Source organism: Monodelphis domestica, chromosome 7, assembly GCF_027887165.1.
Source record: "Monodelphis domestica isolate mMonDom1 chromosome 7, mMonDom1.pri, whole genome shotgun sequence".
NCBI lineage: Eukaryota > Metazoa > Chordata > Mammalia > Didelphimorphia > Didelphidae > Monodelphis > Monodelphis domestica.
The window spans coordinates 169,118,945-169,140,110 of NC_077233.1; the positions used below are offsets into that span (position 1 = coordinate 169,118,945).

General features: G+C 37.8%; 1 protein-coding gene across 2 annotated transcripts in view; it reads left to right on the forward strand.

The window, feature by feature from the left end:
* The window catches only part of DNAI1 (dynein axonemal intermediate chain 1), a 314,390-nt gene that overhangs the window by 108,336 nt on the left and 184,888 nt on the right, over nt 1-21,166 (forward strand). For both annotated transcript variants that reach the window (XM_001378802.5, XM_056805993.1), the window contains exons 5-8: nt 12,385-12,511; nt 12,850-12,971; nt 17,029-17,148; nt 18,566-18,625. In XM_001378802.5, coding sequence (XP_001378839.3) covers nt 12,385-12,511; nt 12,850-12,971; nt 17,029-17,148; nt 18,566-18,625 — 429 coding nt within the window. The remainder of the gene's footprint in view (nt 1-12,384; nt 12,512-12,849; nt 12,972-17,028; nt 17,149-18,565; nt 18,626-21,166) is intronic.

The following is a 21,166-nucleotide window of genomic DNA, read 5'->3' on the forward strand; positions in this document are numbered from 1 at the left end:
CCTAGGCAAGGAAAACCAAAAACAGAGAAAGAAAATCACAGACCAATTTCCCAAATGAATATTGATGCAAAAATATTAAATAAAGTACTAGCAAAGAGACTATAGCAAGGCATCACAAGGATTATTCACTATGTTCATGTGTGATTTATATCAGAATTGCCAGGCTGGTTTAATAGTAGGAAAATTATCAGCATAATTGATTATATTAACAATTAAACTAACTGAAATCACATGATAAGATGCAGAAAAAGCCTTTGACAAAATACAACACCCATTCCTATTAAGGTAGAAGGCATAGGAATAAAAGGGCCTTTCCTCCAGGTAACTCAGTATATTGAGATCCAGGTGGAGAAATCTGACCTCAGACACTTCCTGACTGTGTGAATCTGGGCAAATCACTTAACCTCCATTGTTTAGTCTTTACCACTCTTATGCCTTGGAACCAATCTGTAGTATTGATTCCAAGACAAATAGTAAGGGTTTAAAAATAGAATAGAAAAGATCTCAGTATCTTTGTAAAAAAAAGTAAAAGAAAAGAAAAGTAGGGGAAAAGACCCAGTAGTTAGTGAGGGTTTAAAAGGAGGAGGCCCACAGAAAATGTGTCATGAAGCAAGATTCTGAAAGAGATAGGTGGGGAACAGTGGTTGTAAAAGAAGAGGCAAAGGAGTCAAAGCTTGAAGGTTGAAACTGTCCCATTGAAAATATCTTTATGCCTTAAAAGAAGAAAAAAGGTGAAGGATGTAAAGCAAGGAAAATGGTTCCAAAATGAGGATAACGGTTTGGGAAAATAGAAAGAGGTAGAAGACCTACCAGTTTTGCTGAGTATGAACAATAAGCTTAGGAGTAAGAAGGAGAAGAGATAGGGAGTAGATTGTGATCAGTGGGTAATTTCTGAGAGCAAAATCAAGAAGAGGGAACTTATGGATGATGAAAGAGATGTAGAATATGGACATCCCTGTGATCAATACCTCCAAAATAGAGGGTGAAACTGTAGATTATGAGAGTTGAGGAGGCTGAACATGGAGGCCAGAGTGCTTGAAAGGACATTGGTAGATACATCAAAGTCCCCATATACCAGAGCAAGGGTGGGGAGAGAATAAGGTTTCAGAAGGAAAAGATTGAGAGCTGGAGAAGATCTAACCTCTCATTTTACAGATGGGCATAACAGGCCCAGAGCAATTAAGTAATTTGTCCCCAGATAACACAACTAGAAAGTGTTTGAGGGAGATTCGATCAGACTCAGGTCTTCTTGACTCAAAGGCCAGCACTCTATCCATTCCACGATGCTGCCTAAAAGATATTGGGTCATTTCCATAAGCAGCAGGCAGTATGGATTCAGGGAGCTCTGATTTAGGTCTTAGCTCTGACACTTGCCATGTGATGGACAAGTCCCTTAGCTTCTTGATGCTTCAGTTTCCTCATTTTATAAAATAACAGCAACAATACTTACACTAGCCACCTCGTGGTGTTGTCAGGATCACTATACAAATGAAAGTTATTAACAGATAAATTATCCCTTTCCCTGTAAGAATTCTCTAGACTATGTATGGCAGTGATGTGTTTTGAAAACTAACCTACAGTCAGGTAGTTAAGATAGTTACTTGGCTTAGAATCTGTTGGACAGAAGCTCCATTTATGTCAAGAAGATTTTAGTTTCTAGCTCCCCTGTAAAACTATAGTTTCTAGGGGCCAGCTGGGTGGCTTAGTGGATTGAGCCAGGCCTAGAGATGGGAAGTCCTGAGTTCAAATTTGGCCTAAGACACTTCCTACTTGTGTGATCCTGGGCAAGTCACTTAACCTCTACTGCCTAGATCTTATCACTCTTCTGTCTTGGAGCAATACACAGCATTGATTCGAAGACAGATGGTAAAGGTTTTCAAAAAAACCTGTAGTTTTTAGCTTCTGTAAAAGCATGAACTTGGTTATAAAAGGAGAAGATACAGGTGCAAGGAAGCTTACCTCTTTTCCTAGTAGATGGACTATAGTTTGTACCTTTCTAAATAAATCCCAAGTAAGAGAAGGGAATTAATTTTATTGTAGTGAGCACTACATTCCCAATAGAAAAAATAATATTAATTGCAAAGGAAATGTAAACCAAAGTGATCAGAAAAAAAACAAACAGTTCTGGGTAGATGACCTGGGTTCAGCCTTGGGGGACATCTTTCTGATAACATTAATAACTTCTGTTTTGGCTCCACCAGGAAGAGGGTCACAGATCTTATCTGAAACTGACTCTTCTCTATGTGAATTCCATTCAATTTACCTACAACCAAACTGGCTAGCAATGAGTATTTTGAACACAGCATGAATTAAAAGCATATAAGAACATAAATGGGACTGACTTCTGAATACAGGAGCAAATTAATGGTACAATTCTCCCTTTCCAGTGGCAATAGTCCCCATCCACACACAAATTTATAATACCAATGGGCAAGTCTCAGAGTGTGAATGGAATTGGAGAACAACTTTGGCTTCATAGTAGAAACAATAATAATAGTTTCACAGGAGAAAAAAAAAAGAATGCCTACATATAAATAAGGAATTGAATTTTTCTTTCTTTTGTGAAAATGGAAATGTTCCCTGGTGGCAGAAAAGTACCATGTCTTTCACTTAAAAGCTCTATACTGCTCCTCCTCCATCTGTGGAAATTATAAAATGAAATTATGTTGTAGATTTATTTACCTAAGCATCCTCTAATTGTATCATTTCTAAAAATCATTTCCAAATACTAAGTCTAAATAGCAGTATACAAACATTTTAGATGATCTTATTGATTATTCTAAGACTTATAATCTAAAATTGTTCACATTCTTCAGGGAAAAAACACAGCCATCCAAGCAGAAGTATTTGATGGAGAAAAAAAGCAACCCTTCCCTCCTTCATTCTCTAAGTAAAAGTAGCAGGATGATGTAATAATAATAATGCTTTCTTTTTCTATGAAACTTTCCTGGAAACCTTCTAGGGCTATTATACACTAGGATAGCAAATTGGACCATTAATAAGGCTCTTTAGTAGACCGGAAGCTGAGCTAGAGAATATCTGACCTCTGGAGCCAGGCAGCTTGGCTCATGCCCAACATTTGTCAATGTTTTGGACCTTTCCATGTAGAAATAAAGCACAGCAAATTGATTAGATTAGTCATGCCCTTCCACACACTGCAGCACCCTGACTCCTTTAAGTGAGATAATTTAGGTAAAGCACTTTGCAAACCTTAAAAGCGCTAGATAAATATTGGGTCAGTCAGAATCTACAGTCAGGCAGATAGATTCCTGACTCTGTCAAGAATTGCAATTACTGTCCAGCACACTTCAGAGACTGTGAGTTGTAGTCTTTCTTCTAGATTAAGTAAGAACAAGTTAAGGTGAATTGTGTAGTTATCTATAAGGTTTTCATTTTGAGCATCTTATTTCAGAGTACAAATTAATAACGAAGAGGCTTGGTGCCTTAAATTGCCTTTTTCACTGAGAAGCTGAATGCATCATTCCCATTCCCAGTGAGTAAAAGCAGAATCCCTTCTGGCCACAACTAGCAAATGGGAACTATATTAGGATGCTGTTTATCAGCTCTTCACTGAGTGTTTTAGATGCCTCATCTGCATGAGTTTCAGATGGATGCCTTTAAAAACCACCCAGTTGTTTTTAACTTGTGATGTTGTTTGTGTACATTTGTTAATGGGGTGGTGATGGTGGCTGCAGTGATTTGATATTGGTAGAGTAGAAGGGGGCTGGCTCTCAATGTTATATGAAAATTCTCCTGGCAATTTTCACACTACCTCAGCCTTCCACCCTTGGGATCTATCTCCTGGTGAGGTAACCTATTGGTAGAGGCAAGTAGATGGCACAGTGGACAGAGCACCAGGCCTTGAAGTTCAAATGTGGCCTCAGATACTTCCTAGCTGTGCGACCCTGGACAAGTCACTTACCCCTGTCTACCTCAATCTCCTCATCTTTAAAATGAGCCAGAGAAGGAAATGGCCAATCACTCATGGATCTTTGCCAAGAAAACCCCAAATAGGGTCACAAAGAGTCAGACAGCACCAAAATGACTCAACAGTTAAAATGTATAGGCCATTTTGGGGGGAGCCTGCCGTCCAAAACACCGGATTCCCAGGATTCTATTTCTTTCACATCTCTTGTAAATAGGATGAGAATTCAAATCTGTTGGATATCCAAAATAATTATTTTGTTTTCTTAATAGTATTACATTGCTATGTTCATTTTTTCAAACAATTCATAGTGTGTCTGATTATTTTAGTTGCCGAACTTTAGTGTTCATTGATTACACCAGAAGCCAGTGAAATCTTTTCACTACATTTGCTTAGCTCAGCTACTGGTCTTTTACCTTCCCAGCTCACTGCTTCCACTCTTTCTACCCTAACCTCCATTTCAAGGGGATTGGTATGTCAGATGTCTTTGGTACAGACATACTAGGAGAAGAACATTTCAAAAGACCCAATAGTGAACTCCAAGTCAGTACAAGGGATATATGTTTTTCAATCCTATATAAGCTTACATGATCACTGAACTTCTATCCCCCCCCCCTCCCACTGAGGCCATTAGCATCTTATTCCTTTATGGGTCTCTGAGCCAAATTATCCTCTTGGAATCATAGATCTGATGCACCTATCCCCTTTGCCCCTGCCATTCTATCTTAATGCCTACTCCCAGTGCACCTACAACCCTTCCCCCCCTCTACTGAATACCTTAATTTACACCAAACTTCAAGATTCCATTTTCTAGGTTTTATAAAAATCAGTATCTGAATGCACAAATAACATACCAGCATTAAGATAATTGAAAGTACATTTAAAAGAATTCCCCCATTCTTTAACTGATTGATCACTTAATGCCTGTCTCCATGCATTTGTAAAACTATTTTCTGAGGCTTCTCAACTCTTCCTCTCAGAAACTTGTATGCCGGAATTATATAACTGGCTCTTTGAAACAAACCTGTAAGCAGAGTAGATTAAATTTAATCCGCATTAACAACATTATCTCCATCCCTTTCTTAAGTCCAGACAATCAGTGAAACAATAAATCAAGCCCTGATCTGTATCATTTGCTGATTTTGAAAGTGTAAATGATCACACTGACAATATGGCAATTAGGCTCTCCTAAATCAGTCAGAACTGGCTCCAACTCACCAGGATCCTTACTTTTTTCCAGTGTCTCAGATTTGATTTCTTCTGTGGTGCCTTGTCCAGTCCCCCTAACTATTTAGTATTTTTCCCATTTTTAATTTCCCTTTCTAGTTTTCATATGTGCCTATCTCATGTTTCCCTAAAATAATGGAAGCAAGGACTATTTCATCTTTGTCTTTGTATTCCTAAATATAGTATGATGATTTTACACAGACTCGGGGCTTAAAATTTTGGATAAATTGAGTCAAGGAAAAATAAGGAAAGGCAAATTATCTTGATTACCTCAAAATTACAATTCTACCCATTACACAGGTCACCTAACACCAAAGTTTATGAAAGTTATCCCCATTTTCTGTATGTCTTTGCACCACAGAAAGGTGAAGTCAGACCAGTGTAAACATTAAGAACAGCCTTGAAGGGGAAAAGAAGGGAGATCATAAAAAGATACCATGTAGCCTAGGAGGAACAATGTGGAAGCTGGTTGTTACTCAGCACCTAGACCCAGCACTGTCTTGCCTGGACTACATGTGGGTGCCACAAACTTTTTTTTAATGCATTGGCTGGTCTTGTCCTGTTGACTTTTATATACCTGATTCTTTACCTTACATATAATTTGAAGGTGCAGTAACCATGGGAACCAACATTTGTGATCTTAAGCCTTTTGAAATCAGACAACTATTTGAATGGTAGTCTATTCCAAATATGACTATAGTCTCATGGAACATATCTGTAATACTGTATGAATAAAAAAGATTAGTGATATATTTGTGGACTAGGAAAGAATTCCCACCTCTCCTTGGGGAACCAATCTATTAGAAGTGGTTCTAGGAAAGATTACAGATATAAAATGGTGTTTTATTTATCACTGTTGAATGTGTAGCCCCCACATTCTTGTTGGTTTTTAAAAGTGGTATACTTAATGAACCAAAGGGATTCTTGGGTTAAATGAATCAGAGGCTGTCTTCCTGCTTAGTTGGCCATAGCACACCATGTCAGCATCCCTGTGTAGAATCTATCCCTTTTCTGGGGCTCTATGAGGTTTAGGTGTCTGGAATCATTGTCATATACTTACTGAGAATGAAATGGACTATACTCACATCATTAGAATCCCCAGTCTATTCATACTATTTAAATTTCTTTGATCCTGGAACAAAAGTGGAGGGAAAACAGTAATTTTTACTTTCATGGACCAAAAGGGGGTTTCACAAGACCAAATCACTATTGACAAAGCAAAGCAAACTTTGACTAAATTCACATCAAGGGAAAAAACTTCTTAATAACTTGGTCATGACCTAAGGTGACTCTCCTTAATGAAGCAAAGTAGACACTGATATTGAGACATTAGAATGGAGCTTTTCTCTGAAACAAACTAAAATATGGATATTTTAGTATTAGAATTTAGAGTGATCATAGTTTCCCCCTGGAATTTCTGCAAAAGTACAGTTTTAGTAAATCATGAAGAATCACTCCTCTGCTACTAACTTGGGTGAGCCTAGTCAATTCACTTAACTTCCTCTTCATTTGTAAATAGATTTTACTAATGATTGCTAAGGTTCTTGAGCTCTGCCTCAAAATAGCAATAATTCTAATATCCTTTGATCTGTGTGGAAGAGAGAAGGGTGATGATAAGAACAAAGGGTGAGATGCCTTTCTGAGGGAGAGAAAAATCTGATAAGCAAAGGCAATGGAAGGAGAGAAGGGCCAAAGCTAAGTGGATGGGAGAATAGTGTTGCCACAAACTAGAAAAGTTCTACATTGGTATATAATAGATTACATGTATATATTTATATATTTTAACATTCCAAAATGAGTCAGTATTTTGGTCAATAACTCTTTAAAACTTGTCTGGGTTAAAAGACAAATGAGGAAGTCAGAAAGTGAAGCCACTTTTGGAGAGAAGATGATGAAGTTAGTCATAGAGACATTGAGCTTGAAGACACTAATGGGATCTATGGCTAGAAATGAAGACATGCAACTGGAAATTCAGACCTGGAGCTAAGGAAAGGTCAGGGCTGAAAATGAAGATTTAGGACCCACTTGCATTGGGTTTGGTCACTGAAATCAAAGGAGTAGCTTTTTTTTTAATAATGCATCATTTTGCCTTCTTTTTTACCCTTATATTAGCTAGAAGGCCACCCATTCCAGATATAAGTACAATGACTAAATATAGTCCTTTTTTCACCAACTTCCTTGAAGTTAAACTATTTCCCACAAGGGGTATTGACTCTTGCTAGTCAGTCGCAGTTGATTTGCATTTAAAAGTGTAATCTGAGTCTGGAAATTAATTTGGTGAAAATCCTGCTGTAACTCTTCACATGCAGATTTTTCTTTCTTTCAACAAAAGCCCTCAACCCTGCTCAAAATATTAACAATAAACCCTTGCTGAACATCTTCTCCCTGGGATGCTCAAAGTTAGAAACTTAAAAATGCTTCTGCGTGGTACTGGTCCTAGGCTTGAAACTTACATTGGAAAACTCTTGAACGAATCCATTACCTTTCCTATAGCATTTGAATTGTTTTCTAGGCAATCAGCTTCCTAGGAGTTCACTGGAATTGAAAATCTTCAAATGAAAGGTAGCATGGCATAATGCAAAGAGGACTTGTGTTTGCTTGTGGTTCCATCACTTATTCCATATATCACCTTTGACAACCTGTCTTAGATTTAATTATCTCATCTAGAAAATGAGAACAATAATCTTTACACTACCTTCCTCAAGGGTTTTATTGAGAATCAATTAAAATAATGTAGGCAAAGCTTGACATGAATACAGTTATCATCATCATCATCATCACTATAATAATTGCTATCATGATTATTTAGAGTTGGAAGAACCTAGAAAAGTGGTTGTGCTATGAAGCCTATGCAGTAAAACCAGAATAGATCCTTTCCTCTGTAGGTCTATCCTATTTTCTCACATGAGTTGTGAGAATCAGATGAGATAATGAGTATGAAAGCATTCTGTAACCCCCCCAAAAAAAGGCACTCCAGAAATGTAAGTAGTTACTCTATTAGTAGAAGTTATATTAAAGTAAAGCTTGCCCTGTCTTCTGAGTGAAACTAATCCATTCCACAATTTAACTAAACTATAGGTTTTCTTTTGCTTGATTCATTTTGACTGTCTTGAATAAGCTGGACCCATTGCTAGTAGTGTTTTGGTACTTCTCAAATATCTTGATATATAAACACCTTCCCTTAACTTGCTTATAGCTAATAACAATAGCTAACATTTATGTAGTGTTTTAAGATTTGAGAGCACATTACAATTTTTTCCCCATTTTACTCCCATGACCACCATAGAGAGAATATACTGAGAGGTAGGGGATAATATTATCCTCATTTTACAGATGAGGAAACCAAAGCACACAGAGGTTAAGTGATTTTCCCAGGACCACACAGCTAATAAAAGATTGAATTTATACTAAATTTCAGTCTTCCTGATCTTGAATTCAAAGCTTTATCCCATTTACCTCCTAACTCCATAGTAGGTAGTAAGGCAATTAGCAAAAAGTACTAATGATACAGCCATATTTACTTTTACTTCGTATTCATGTTCTGGGATCATGCCCCCTAACCATCGGTATTCCTTGGGTTTGTTCTAGATGACTTTTCCCTCTCTCAATGACCTCACCCATTTTTATGAGTGTATATGCTGTAGAGCCCAGATATGTGCATATACATCCCCATTTTCTCCCATGAACTTCAATCCCACATTACCAATGGACATGTTGGATATTTTTGGATATTTCAAACTGGACATTCTTGGAGACATTTCAAATTCCACCCACCTTAAACAGAACTCATTATCTCAACTATTTTATCCCATTGCCAAACCTACCCTTCATCCAAATTTCCCTATTTTTTCCCCTAAGACACTGGTTTTACTTTTTTTCTTTTTTCCCCCAATTACATATAACAATAGTTTCCAACATTTTCCAAAGAATATTGAGTCTTGAATTCACTTCCTCTCATCTCTCTTCCCCAAGACCCTTGAGATGGTAAGCAATCTCATGTAAATTTTACACATGCAATCACATAAAACATTTTTCCATATTACCCCTTTTATGGAAGTAAACTTGAATTTTAAAAAAAATTTAAATGAAAAAGTTTTCTTTGGTTTGGATGCAGACTCTATCAGTTCTTTTTCTCTGGAAGTAGATGACATTTTTTATTATGAGTCCTTTGGGGGTAGTTTTGGATCATTGTATTCCTGAGAATAGCTAAGTTATTCACAGTTGTTCACTGTACAATAATCCTGTCACTTTGTGCAATGTTCTCCTGAACCTGCTTATTTCATTCTGCTTCAATTCATGTAAGTCTTTCCAGGTTTATTAAAGCTCCTCCTGCCTATCATTTCTCATAGCACAATGGTATTCCATTTTGCCATATACTTATATTTACTTACTCAGCCATTCCCCAATTGATGGATGTCCCCTCATTTTCTAGTTCCTTGGCCCCACAAAAAGAGCTGCTTTAAATATTTTTGTACATAGGTCCTTCTCTTTGTTTTTTATATCTTTTGGATACACACCTACTAATAGTATTGCTGGGTCCAAGAGTACATACTGTTTTATAGCGCTTTGGGCATAGGTACAAATTCTCCAGAATGAGTGAATAATTTTTACAACTCCCTCAACAGTTCCATTAGTGTCTCAATATTCCCACACCCCCTCCAAGTTTTGTCATTTTCATTTTCTGCCATAATGGCCAATATGATAGGTGTGAGGTGGTAACTCAGAGTTCTTTTAATGTGCACTTCTTAATTAATAGTGATTTAGAGCATTTTTTGCATAACTATAGTAAGTTTTAAATTAGTTTGTCTGAGAACTTCCAGGTGTTCATATCCTTTTACTATTTATCAACTGGGGAATGACTTGTATTCTTTTTTTATTCATCTTATTTTTATGTATTTAAGAAATGAGACCTTTTATTAGAAAGTCTTGTAAAAACATTTCATGCCATCATGACTATGTATTACTTGCTATGCTATTTCTCCCTGTTTAGTTTCTGACCAGCACTTTACCCATATTTTCTATTAGCCCACACCATTCTCTTATCACCTTCCCTTTCTGCTGTCCTGTAGAGTAAGATAGATTTTTATACCAAATTGTGTATGTTCTTCCCTCACTGAACCAATTTTGATGAGAATAAGATTCACATATACTCCTTCCCCTCCTCCCCCATATTCCCCTCTACTATAAAAGCTCTTTCATGTCTCTTTTATGTGAAGTAATTTACCCCATTCAATTTTTCTCTTCCCTTTCCTCCCAAAGCATTCCCCTTTCTCATGCCTTAATTTAATTTTTTAAAATATCACCTCACCATGTAGGGATGTACACAGTTTAATATCTTTTAATTTTTCTTTCCTATTTACTTTTTTTTTGTTTCTATTGAGTCTTGTATTCAAGAATCAGTTTTTCCTTTCAGCTCTGGTCTTTTCATCAGAAATGTTTGAAAATCTTCTATTTCATTGAATCCCTAATTTTCCCACCAAAAGATTATGCTGAGTTTTGTTGGGCAAGTGATTCTTGGTTGAAGTCCTAGCTCTTTTGCCCCCCACCCCCTGCCCTGGAATATCACATTCTAGGCCCTCTGATCCTTTAATGTAAAAACTGCTAAGTCTTATGTTATCCTTACTATAATGCCATGATATATGAATTATTTCTTTCTGGCTATTTGCAATATTTCCTCCTTGAACTGAGAATTCTGGAATTTAGCTATAATATTCCTGAGAGTTAGGATTTCTTTAAGGAGCTGAATAGTGGATTCTTTCAAATTCAATTTTGCTTTCTTGTTCTAGACTATCAGGGCAATTTTTCTTGATGATTTCATGAAAGATAATGTCTAAGCTCTTTTTTTGGTCATGACTTTCAATTTACCTATTAATTATTAGATTATCTCTTGTGGATTTATTTTCCAGGTCAGTTGTTTTTCCAATGATGTATTTCACATTTTCTTCTATTTTTCCATTATTTTGACTTTTTTTTTTCTTGATGTCTCATGTAGTCATTATCTTCTACTTGCCCAATTCTAATTTTTAAGACATGATTTTCTTGAGTGACCTTTTGGCCCATTCTACTTTGTAAGGAGTTCTTTTTCTCAGTGAATTTATGTAACTCTTTTTCTATTTGTCCAGTTCTTCTTTTGAAGGAGTTCTCCTCTTCATTGAATTTTTGTGTTTCTTTTACCAATTTGTCTATTTATTTTTAAGATATTAATTTCTTCAATATTTTTGTGCCTTCTTTACCAAACTATTGACTCTTTTTTCACGATTTTCCTGCACTACCACTCTCATTTATTTTCCCAATTTCCTTTTACTTCTCTTATTTGTTTTTAAAATCCTTTTTGAGTCCTATATTAATTCTTTTGCATTCAAAAGCAATTAATATTTGACTTGGAGACTTTAGATGCAACAGTATTGATTTTGTTGTCTTCTGAATTTGTATTTTGGTCTTCCTTGTCATCAAGATAACATTCTATGTTGAGTTTTTTTCATGGTTTGCTTATTTCTTTTTTCTTTAATTTTAAAAACTGTTAATTTGGGGCTTTATAACTGAGGTGGAGGGAGCACCATTCCAAGCTTCAGCTTATTTGTACAGCTGCCTTCAGAATTGGCACTGGGAACCAATCTACTTTCAGTTCTTCCAAAGTATGCTATGAGGAGAGGTATATTTGTCTCCCTCCTTCCACCTTCAGGAGTCCTCTTGCTTACCTTCAATCTTAGAATCAATACTAAGTATCATTTACAAGGCTGCAGAATGCTAAGGACCAGGCAACTGAGGTTAGGTGACTTGCTCAGGGTCATATGTTAGGAAATACCTGAGGCTAGATTTGAAACTAGGATCTTCCATCTCTAGGCCTGGCTCTTTATTGAGTGAACCACCTAGCTGCTCCTGCCCTCCCTTTTAAACTGCCTTATAGTTAACTACTTTGAATAGGTTTTATTTGTGGCATATATATTTATATGTGTGTGTATGTGTGTCCTTGTTGTGTCTAATATTAGCATGGAAGCTTCCTGTGAGTAAGGATTGTTTTATTTATTGTATTTGCTTCTCCAGCAGTTAGAGACACTGATCTGTCACTTATACTACATGAATGTGGCCTTGTGTATCAAAGCATTATTAAAGACATTTTCTGACTAATTAAGGCTTTACTTTATTTGCTTTGGGAAAGGGGCATGTACCTAATTCTCTCCTCCTATAAAATATTGAACCTACTGATTTGACTCAATATTTTCCCTCCTTAGGAAGGGACATTTAAACATATAAGTTTTGTAGACCAACTAGCCGTCCACTTCAGCTTGGTTGGGAACATGATCCCTAAAGACTCAGATGAAGGAAGACGCCAGAAGTTCCGAGCAGCATCAATAACGGGTGAGCTTTTCAGTTAACCCGGAGGCAGCTGTGAAAATTGTAGGTTCCCTTTTCTTTCAAACAGAAACATGAAAGATGACAGAAAGTCAGTCTTCAGCTATGGAGAAAATGAAAGCTACCAATTGTCTGAAGCTTGGGTCCTGTGCTACCCCTTTAAAGAAAAGTACACAGACTTTCAGGGGTGTCCTTTGATGACTGTATTGGCAAGTTTGAATTGTCAAGTGGTTTATAGGTGTGAACCAGTAAAAAGATATGAGTTTGAGGCATATGAACTCAAGTCCACACAAATGGGTAAAACTTAAACAATTGTCTGTGTTTTTCTTTCTTTTTTTGGAAAGGTTCTCAAGAGGCTATGGCACAGCCATCTGAAGAAGCAGAAGGTGGTGGTGAAGGGGAAGGTGAAGGGGAAGGTGAAGGGGAAGAAGGACTAAAGGAAGCTGGTAGTCAAGTGGAGGTTCAGGTAAAGTATTTGACCCCAGAATCTTAGACATATTCTGGATGTTGGAGCTAGAGCAACCCAAGCAGCTGCAGGCTCAACAGGCTCATTTTACAGATAAGGAAACCCAGGAAAAAGAAGTAACTCATCTAAGGCTTCCCAGATAATTAGTGACCAAACTAGAACCTGATTCAGCATACACTGATTCTCTTAGGGAAATCATTTAAGTTGAAAGAAATGAAATTCATGTGTTGGTTATATCAAGGATCTCACCATGCTCTAACTTATACATGCAGCACATAAGATCACAAGATGAATGTGCTTCCCTTTTTCAAGGATCTGGGATTTTATCAGCTTGGATATTTTCCCTGCTGACACAGATTGCAAATCTCTTATGATTTAGAAAACTATTTTTCAAGATTTTTTCTCTCCAAAAAAATCCATCACCCTATAACCAATCTGGTGATGAGCCCTCATGCACTTAGCAAAGCTTTCCAGATGATATAGTATCTGTCAGTTGGCATTCAACTCGCATAACCTCCATATCACAACAAAGCCTCAGAGTAAGGCTACAGTACAATCTAGGTATAATAAACATTAATTAAACGTAAAAATTATAATTTTGTTTGCCATCTATGGAAGTAGAAGAACTTAAGGGAGATAAATATCATTCAGATAACTTAGATCATTTTAAAAAGCTGGCCAGAGAATTGGACTGACTAATCTTTATTCACGTAACATTTATTGAATGTCAGCAGTGTGCACAAGACTCCATGCTAGGTGGAGAAAGTGGAGAAGGAGGGTTGATGGTTCAAAGATGTTGCTTACGAGACTTACAGTCAGATTGAAAAGTTGAGGTGCATTTTACAAACAACTGAAACAAAGCAGAAGGTGATGAGGGGGCAGTTGGGTAGCACAGTGGATTAAGTGCCTGGTGTGGAGTGGGAAGAATGTGGGTTCATATTTGACCAGGCACTCAGCCTCAGACATTTCCTAGCTGTGTGTGACCCTGGGCCAGTCACTTAAGCCTGTTTGCCTATCCCTTGCCCTCTTGTCTTGGAGTTAACACTAAGACAGAAGGTACGTTTTAAAAATTTATGTATTTAGTTAATTCAGTTATAATATTTTTCCATGGTTACATGATTCATATTCTTTCCCTCCCCTCCTCCCTCCCTTCTCAAAAGGTAAGGTTTTTTTTTTTTAAAGCCTTGATGTCAAGATGTAAGCATAAAGCAGTGAGAATTCTTGGGAAAGAGATTAAAAACAGAGATTCTTGACCTTTGTGTGTGTCATGGATCCCTCTGACAGTATGGTGAAAACAAAGAACCCTCTCTCAGAAGAATATTTTTTAAATGCGCAAAAAGAAATACATAGGATTAAGAAGAAAACAATGATAACTGAAATATGGTTATTAGCAGTTGTGGTGGTATCATTTTTTCATTCTCATATGGCTCTTCCTGATCCCATTTGAGGTTTTCTCGAAAAAGATTCTGGAGTAGTTTGACATTTCCTTCTCCAGTTCATTTTAAAGATGGGAAAACTAAGGCAAATGGTGTTAAGAGACTTGCCCAGGCTCACCTAGCTAGTAAGTATCTGAGGCCAGATTTGAACTCAAGAAGATGAGTCTTCCTGATACCAGGCCCAATGATCTATCCACTGTGCCACCAAGCTGCCTTTATTAGCAATAACCCACCATAATTCCAGAGGACTGATGCTGAAACACGCTTCTTTCCTCCTGACAGAGGCAACGGCCTCAAGGGGCAGATTGCCACATCTGTTTTTTGGATCTGGCTAATGAGGAACTTTGTTTTGTTTGTCTAGGCATATATTTGACAAGCTCCCCCCCCCCACCATGAGAATGAGAAAAAAATAGATTGTGACATGGAGCACAAAAAGTTATAGAAGAGAAATATATTTATTAATAGAAATATATAAACTGTATTTTATATGTAGCTCTTCTATGCATATATATAATATATTCACATCTACACACATAAGCTTTTATATTCACATATGCACAAAAACACACACAAAATGTGTGTATAAAACAAACGAATGAGCTCAGGTTAAGAGCTCTTGATTTTTAAATCTTAAACTAAAAAGACTTTGATATTGAGTTTGAAAAATTCAGGTTTCCTGAATGCTCTTTCATTCTCATTTAATTTTTTCTTCATTGTCACCACCCTGAATCCCCCACCCACATGAAGGACTGCTGGAAAGCCAAAGAACCTGTACACAGGGAGGGAGAGCTGGGACCCTTCTTGGGCTACTTTCCTGCAGGGGACCTGGATAGGCTGATAACACATGCAAGGTGTCAATGAATTTTAAAGCAGAGGCAGGGCCAACTGTATGTCCCCGTATCTGAAGAAAGGAGTAAGAGTGCTGGAGAATGAAGTAGGATGCAAGAAGGAAACAAAGCAAAGCAAAAATATACAAATATGGACCATTTCTATTTACTAATAACAGAGGAAACAACTCTAAGTGACCCATTGAGCAAGTGTTCATTTTGTGATTCCAGATTCTTTCCCTCTTTGGGGGCATTTAAACTCAGATCTGAAGAGACTGATTCTCTAACAGTCCTAAAGCTTTCCCCTTTGAAAGGAGAGCAGGGTGGAGCAACTGGCCCAGGGAAGTACTGGGAGTCTAGAGGATTGTCCCTAACAAAGGACAAGGGAAATGGGAAAGGGTTTCAGAATTCTAGCTTAATAATTTATGGCATCAAGCAACAAGATGGCTTAGTGGAGAGAGTGCCAAGTCTGGAGTCAGGAAGACTCATCTTTCTGAGTTCTAACACTTCCTAACTGCGTGACTCTGGGCAATTCACTTAACTCTGTTTGCCTCAGTTTTCCCAACTGTAAAATAAACTGGAGAAGGAAATGGCAAACCACTCTAGTATCTTTGCCAAGAAAACCCAAAATGAGGTTTCAAAGAGACAAATGTGACTAAAACAACTGAACAGATAAATTCTTTGCATCTTCTGTTGCATTAAATAAAATAGATCCTAAGCCTTATATTTTGTTAGCCTGCGTGCGTGCTTGTAAACTATGAACCGTGAGATGGAGAGAAGGCAGATATTAACATTACTAGAAGTTCCTTCTGGGGACCTAAACCTTAGAGAGTTACTTAGGGTAACTGAGCCTGCGCCTTGTAAATCTGAAGCCTTAGTAAAGTTCCATAAAGTTCTTAGTTAGATGAGTTTCCAAGGTGATGTTTAAGCCACCAGGTCTTCCAGACTCCAAGTTCCTCACTCAATACATTATACCAGATCTCAGATACTAGAACTGATTGTGTGATCATGGGTCAGTCACTTGATCTCTCAGTTTCTTCTTAAAATTTGGGTAACACATATATTGCCCATGTCCCATGATGGTTGTAAGGAAAGCACTCTGGAAACAGCTATAGGATTTATTGTTGTTATGATCTAGTGAATAAATGCTTCTTATTAAAATGCTGCTGACTTTTCCATCCCCCAAAACAAATTTCTTTTTCCTCTTAATCCATCTCTGATTCTTTGTATTTGTTCATTGGAAGGATCCGATTTGGAAAACAAATTATTTTAGAGTCACTCCTACCACAGACTCACAATTTAAGGGCATTGATGAGCTGGCGAATATCTGGAGGAGGGTGGCCATGTTGATGAAAGACCTCAAGATTGGGTTTCATGAGGAGTGATTGAAGGGCTGTCGAACAGAGGAAGAATTAAAATTCTTTTTATTCCCAGACTAGAATCAGTGAGTGAAATTTTCAGAGACTGATTTAAGTCTGAAAGGGGGAAGAAATTCCTAATTGAAACTAAAAATGGAATGGACTGCCTCTGGAGATAGTGAGTTCTCTGTCACTAGAGGGTATCAAGGAAACACTTGATCCATCACTTGCTTCCTGGGGGTGGTGTGTGTGGTGCACCAGAAGCACTTTGAAGTCCTTTCTAGCCAAGATTCTGTGAAATCTGTTCCATGTTTCCTCTATTCCTCACCCGGTCTCTATTAGACTGAAGTTTAGTTGTCTTTCAAGGAAAAAGAAACACAGTCACAGTGATTCTCTCTTAGCTCAAAAGCTGAACATTGTTTTTGTCCTTTTCCAGGCTGCTGAAGCAGAAGCAGAAGCGGAAGAAGTCACTCCTAGAAAGCCAAAGGAACGGAAACTCACCAACCAGTTTAATTTTAGTGAAAGAGCATCGCAGACGTTCAACAACCCTTTACGGGTATGGCACAACACAAAATCCCCACCCCCACAGGTCTTCTTTAAAAAAAACAAAACCCTCCCCAAACATACCCAAGGATACAATCAATCCAGGAGTAACAATCTGGGTATCATCATCACCACCACCATCTCCAATAATAATTATTTACTAAGCTCCTATCAAATACAAAATATTCAGGGTGAATGGGGCTGTAGAGATACAGAAATACATAAATAGGCTTAATTGACCTCCAGGAGCTTAAAATATTATGGAAAAACTAGTTACATCAATGAAAAGAGACATCTAGCAATTCAAAGGAGCATATGCTAAGTGCTATTTGAATGGTGCAACAACAAATGCTACAGGAACTTAAATGAAAGAGAATGGTGGTGGAGAAATAGTTGGATGAAGCTTATTACTGTTATTATTATTATGAACATGCTTCTATTGAGCTTTAAGATTTACAAAGAATAGGAGCCTTGTGAGACTTGAGTTTGATTTATGGGGGGGAAGTCATGGAAAATAAAATGGTTGCAGAAGGGGCCAGATAATAGAATATTTTGAATGTTAGGGAAAGGAGATTTTACTTTTTTGAAGGAAGTGGGGGATCACTGAAGGTTTTTGAGCAAGGGCATGATGTGTGAGGTTTTAGGAAGATTAATTGGGCAGTGATCTAAAAAATGGATTGAAGAAGAGAGAGTAGAGGGAGCGAAGCCAATAAGATAATGACATGACCACTACTCTGGAGGGAATCATACTGCTATGGTAGGATCATTTGAATGATAAGAACACTAAATTACCCCACATGGAGTCCTAGTATTCCTGAAACAGAGCAGAGAACCGAAGGTCAATATGTATCTAAGTCATCTAGGAATTAGGACCACTAATCTTTACATAAGAATCCCTGTGGGCTGCATATTGACTTGGTTTTAAAATATAATGTTATCTATGTTTAATTTTTATTGACTTTATTGAAGATTTTCCAATTCCTTTTTCAGTTGGTTCAGGCTGTACTTGGAAGGGTTGTGGCCACACAGGTCTAGCCAGCTGTATGTCCAACACCTCCAATCTAGGAGGCCCCACCTTTTGAATCTGGACCTGGAGGAAGTCCCTCAGAACTCTACCTCAACATCTAACCTCCTGGGAATCTATACCAATCCACCTTAAGCATACTCTGTGGTGAAGAGTGCAATACTGTTTCTCTCAACTTGTTTCCTACAGTACACTTTTTTTAAATGTCCACTTAGACTTTGGAGAAAACTTAGAAATCTGACTCCATATTAGTTATTTCATCCATCTTCTCCAGCCATATCTTCCACAAGTTCATGTGTAAATTTCCTGTTCCAACCATACTTGGACAACGTTCTATTTTTTTTTCCTGTAAAGGTTAATGTTTTTAAAGACTTTGTGTGTATTTCTTATCACTTTTTTTTTCTAGGCCCGAGAGTGCCAAATGGAACCTCCCCCTAGAGCAACTTTCTCTGCCACAGCTAATCAGGTAAACCTGCTTTGGCCAACTTAAAGTCCAAATGGTGTATGGCCTAATTAATATAAATAGCTCCCTGCTATTCCCTGCTTTAATATAGGAATCATTTTCCCTTCCTTTGTCTCTGTTTCACACTTTGTGAACTTGAGGATAACTAACTCTCTCAGGGTTTTTAAATACACTGCAAACCTAGCAAGCCCAGGCTGGGATCCCTTCTGTGTTTTCAGTGGCACCTAATGTGCGCTCTGGGTGCTCTGATACTTTAAGCACCCTAGAGGTTCATGTTGCTGTCCTAGATTCCGGTTTGCACATGATTGCCATCGTATTTAAGGAAATGTAAAAATTCATTTATGTATATGAATTTATTCAATTACATTACTATCATAAGCCCTGAGGTTGGCTTGGAAAAAATTACTCTGAAAAGCATTGCTCCTGATTATGTCTTAACTAGAGATCAGAGGATGTAATTGAAGTCCTGGGTAATGTGCTGATCTCTTCTAGGCTGAAGGAGGTTTTTCTGGTAATGAGATGATGGAAAGATTCTGAGAACCAAATTGCTCAATAAATCAAACCATAACTTACGTTTTAGATGAATACATTTAGGAAAAGTGCAAGCAAGACATCTTTGAGCCTTCTGTTTGTCTTTACAGCAGTTTCTGCAGAGTGGTATTTTTTTTCTTCCTTTGCAAAATGAAACCAAAGAATTATCCTGCCATGTCTCCATACTTGTTTCACTGGGCATTTGAGGATTGTTTATCTTGGGGCAATGGGAGTGGCAAATAGTCTCTGGAGGTCCTAGAGATTATATCCCAGGCAATACCCTAATGTCCTCCCAAGGAGGACTCTGAAGACCTGGCACAGGACTTACCAGGGCTTTTTCATTTGAATTTGATTCCAAGTCTTTTTTGCTAGTAGTAAACACTTTTAAAATACAGAGAGCAGGGGGCAGCTGGGTAGCTCAGTGGATTGAGTGAGAGCCAGGCCTAGAGATGGGAGGTCCTAGGTTCAAATCTGGATTCAGGCACTTCCCAGCTGTGTGACCCTGGGCAAGTCACTTGACCCCCACTGCCTAGCCCTTACTACTCTTCTGCCTTGGAACCAATACACAGTATTGATTCCAAGATGGAAGGTAAGGGTTTAAAAAATAAATAAATAAAATATAGAGAGCAGGATTCAGAAAAGAACATCAAAATGAGTATTCGAAAGTATGTAATTGTGGAAAGTGTTTAGCTCAGAGGACATATATCTCATGTCCTTCTGCAGGTTCAAAACAGTTCATTCCAAAAAAAAAATAAAGTTTTAAAGATAGATAAAAAGAAATTTTAAAGATGATTGTGGATTAATACACAGAAAATATATATACCAAGAAAAAAGAGCTGACATGGCCCCTACCTTCTGAAAGTTTGGTAATGCTTTATTAATCCTTAGGGATTAGAGAGTCTCCAAAATTGTACATCTCTTGAACTCACCTTATCCACTCACTGCTAGTCCCTAATGATAACGTCAATAGCAAAAGCCTGGAATTAGAATGAGGAAAGGCTTGGATTTGAATCCTGGTTCTACAACTTACTTGCTGTGTGACCAAGCACAAGTCATTTAACCTCTCTAAGCCTCACTTTCTCTATCTGTAAAATGGACACAATAGCTCCAGCAGTTCCTTCTTCCTAGCATTGTTATAAAGATCAAAGGAAAAATATGATGTGGCAAGGTGCTATACAAGCCTTAAAGTGCCAGACCGAGTCAGTCGTTTATATCTCTTTATTGATCCCTGAAGTTTTGAAATGGTGACCCTGGCCTGGTGTGATGGTGCACCTAACGAGGGTGCCAGCCCTGTGGGAGGCTGAGCTTGAACTTGGGAATTCCGAACTGACTCTGGTTACACCTTCAGGTGTCAGCACTAAATTCAGCATTGAAGAACGGGGACCGATAGGAAGGGGCAAACCAGCCCATGCTGGAAACAAAGCAGGTCAGTGTTCTAAAGAGATCAGAGGGGAAGTGGACCCATGAAGGCCCCTGCGCTTCAGCCCAGAGCAAGATGAAGAGGCCCAGCATTCTAAGTAGATCCATATATAGGCAGACACATAGAACAACAAACATAGAAGGAAATGAATGAATGGATAAATACATGAATGACTGTATGAATGAATCAATCAATAAGTAGATAAATAAATGAATAAAATGCCTGCCGCTTTTGTGGCTAGTGAAAGCATGATTTCCTCTCCTCCTTTTTCTCCCTCTCCCCACCTCTTCCTACTTGGGTTCCTAGGGGAGAGAAAGTTGGAATAATTCCAAAGGCAACATTAATACAGGAGAACTATAGGAAGTCAAGAGTTTGGCATCCCAAACAATAGTCGCTGCCAGGAAAATAACCCATGGTTTTATAAATTCTCTATCAGAGTGCTGACTGTCTCAGGGAGGAGAGAAGGGAGGAAGGGAAAGAAGAAAGGAGAGAATTTGGAACTCAAAACTTTAAAAAAATGAATGTTTAAAAATTTATTTTTACATGAATAGAGGAAAAAATAAAATGTTATTTAAAAAAGAGAACCCATGGTT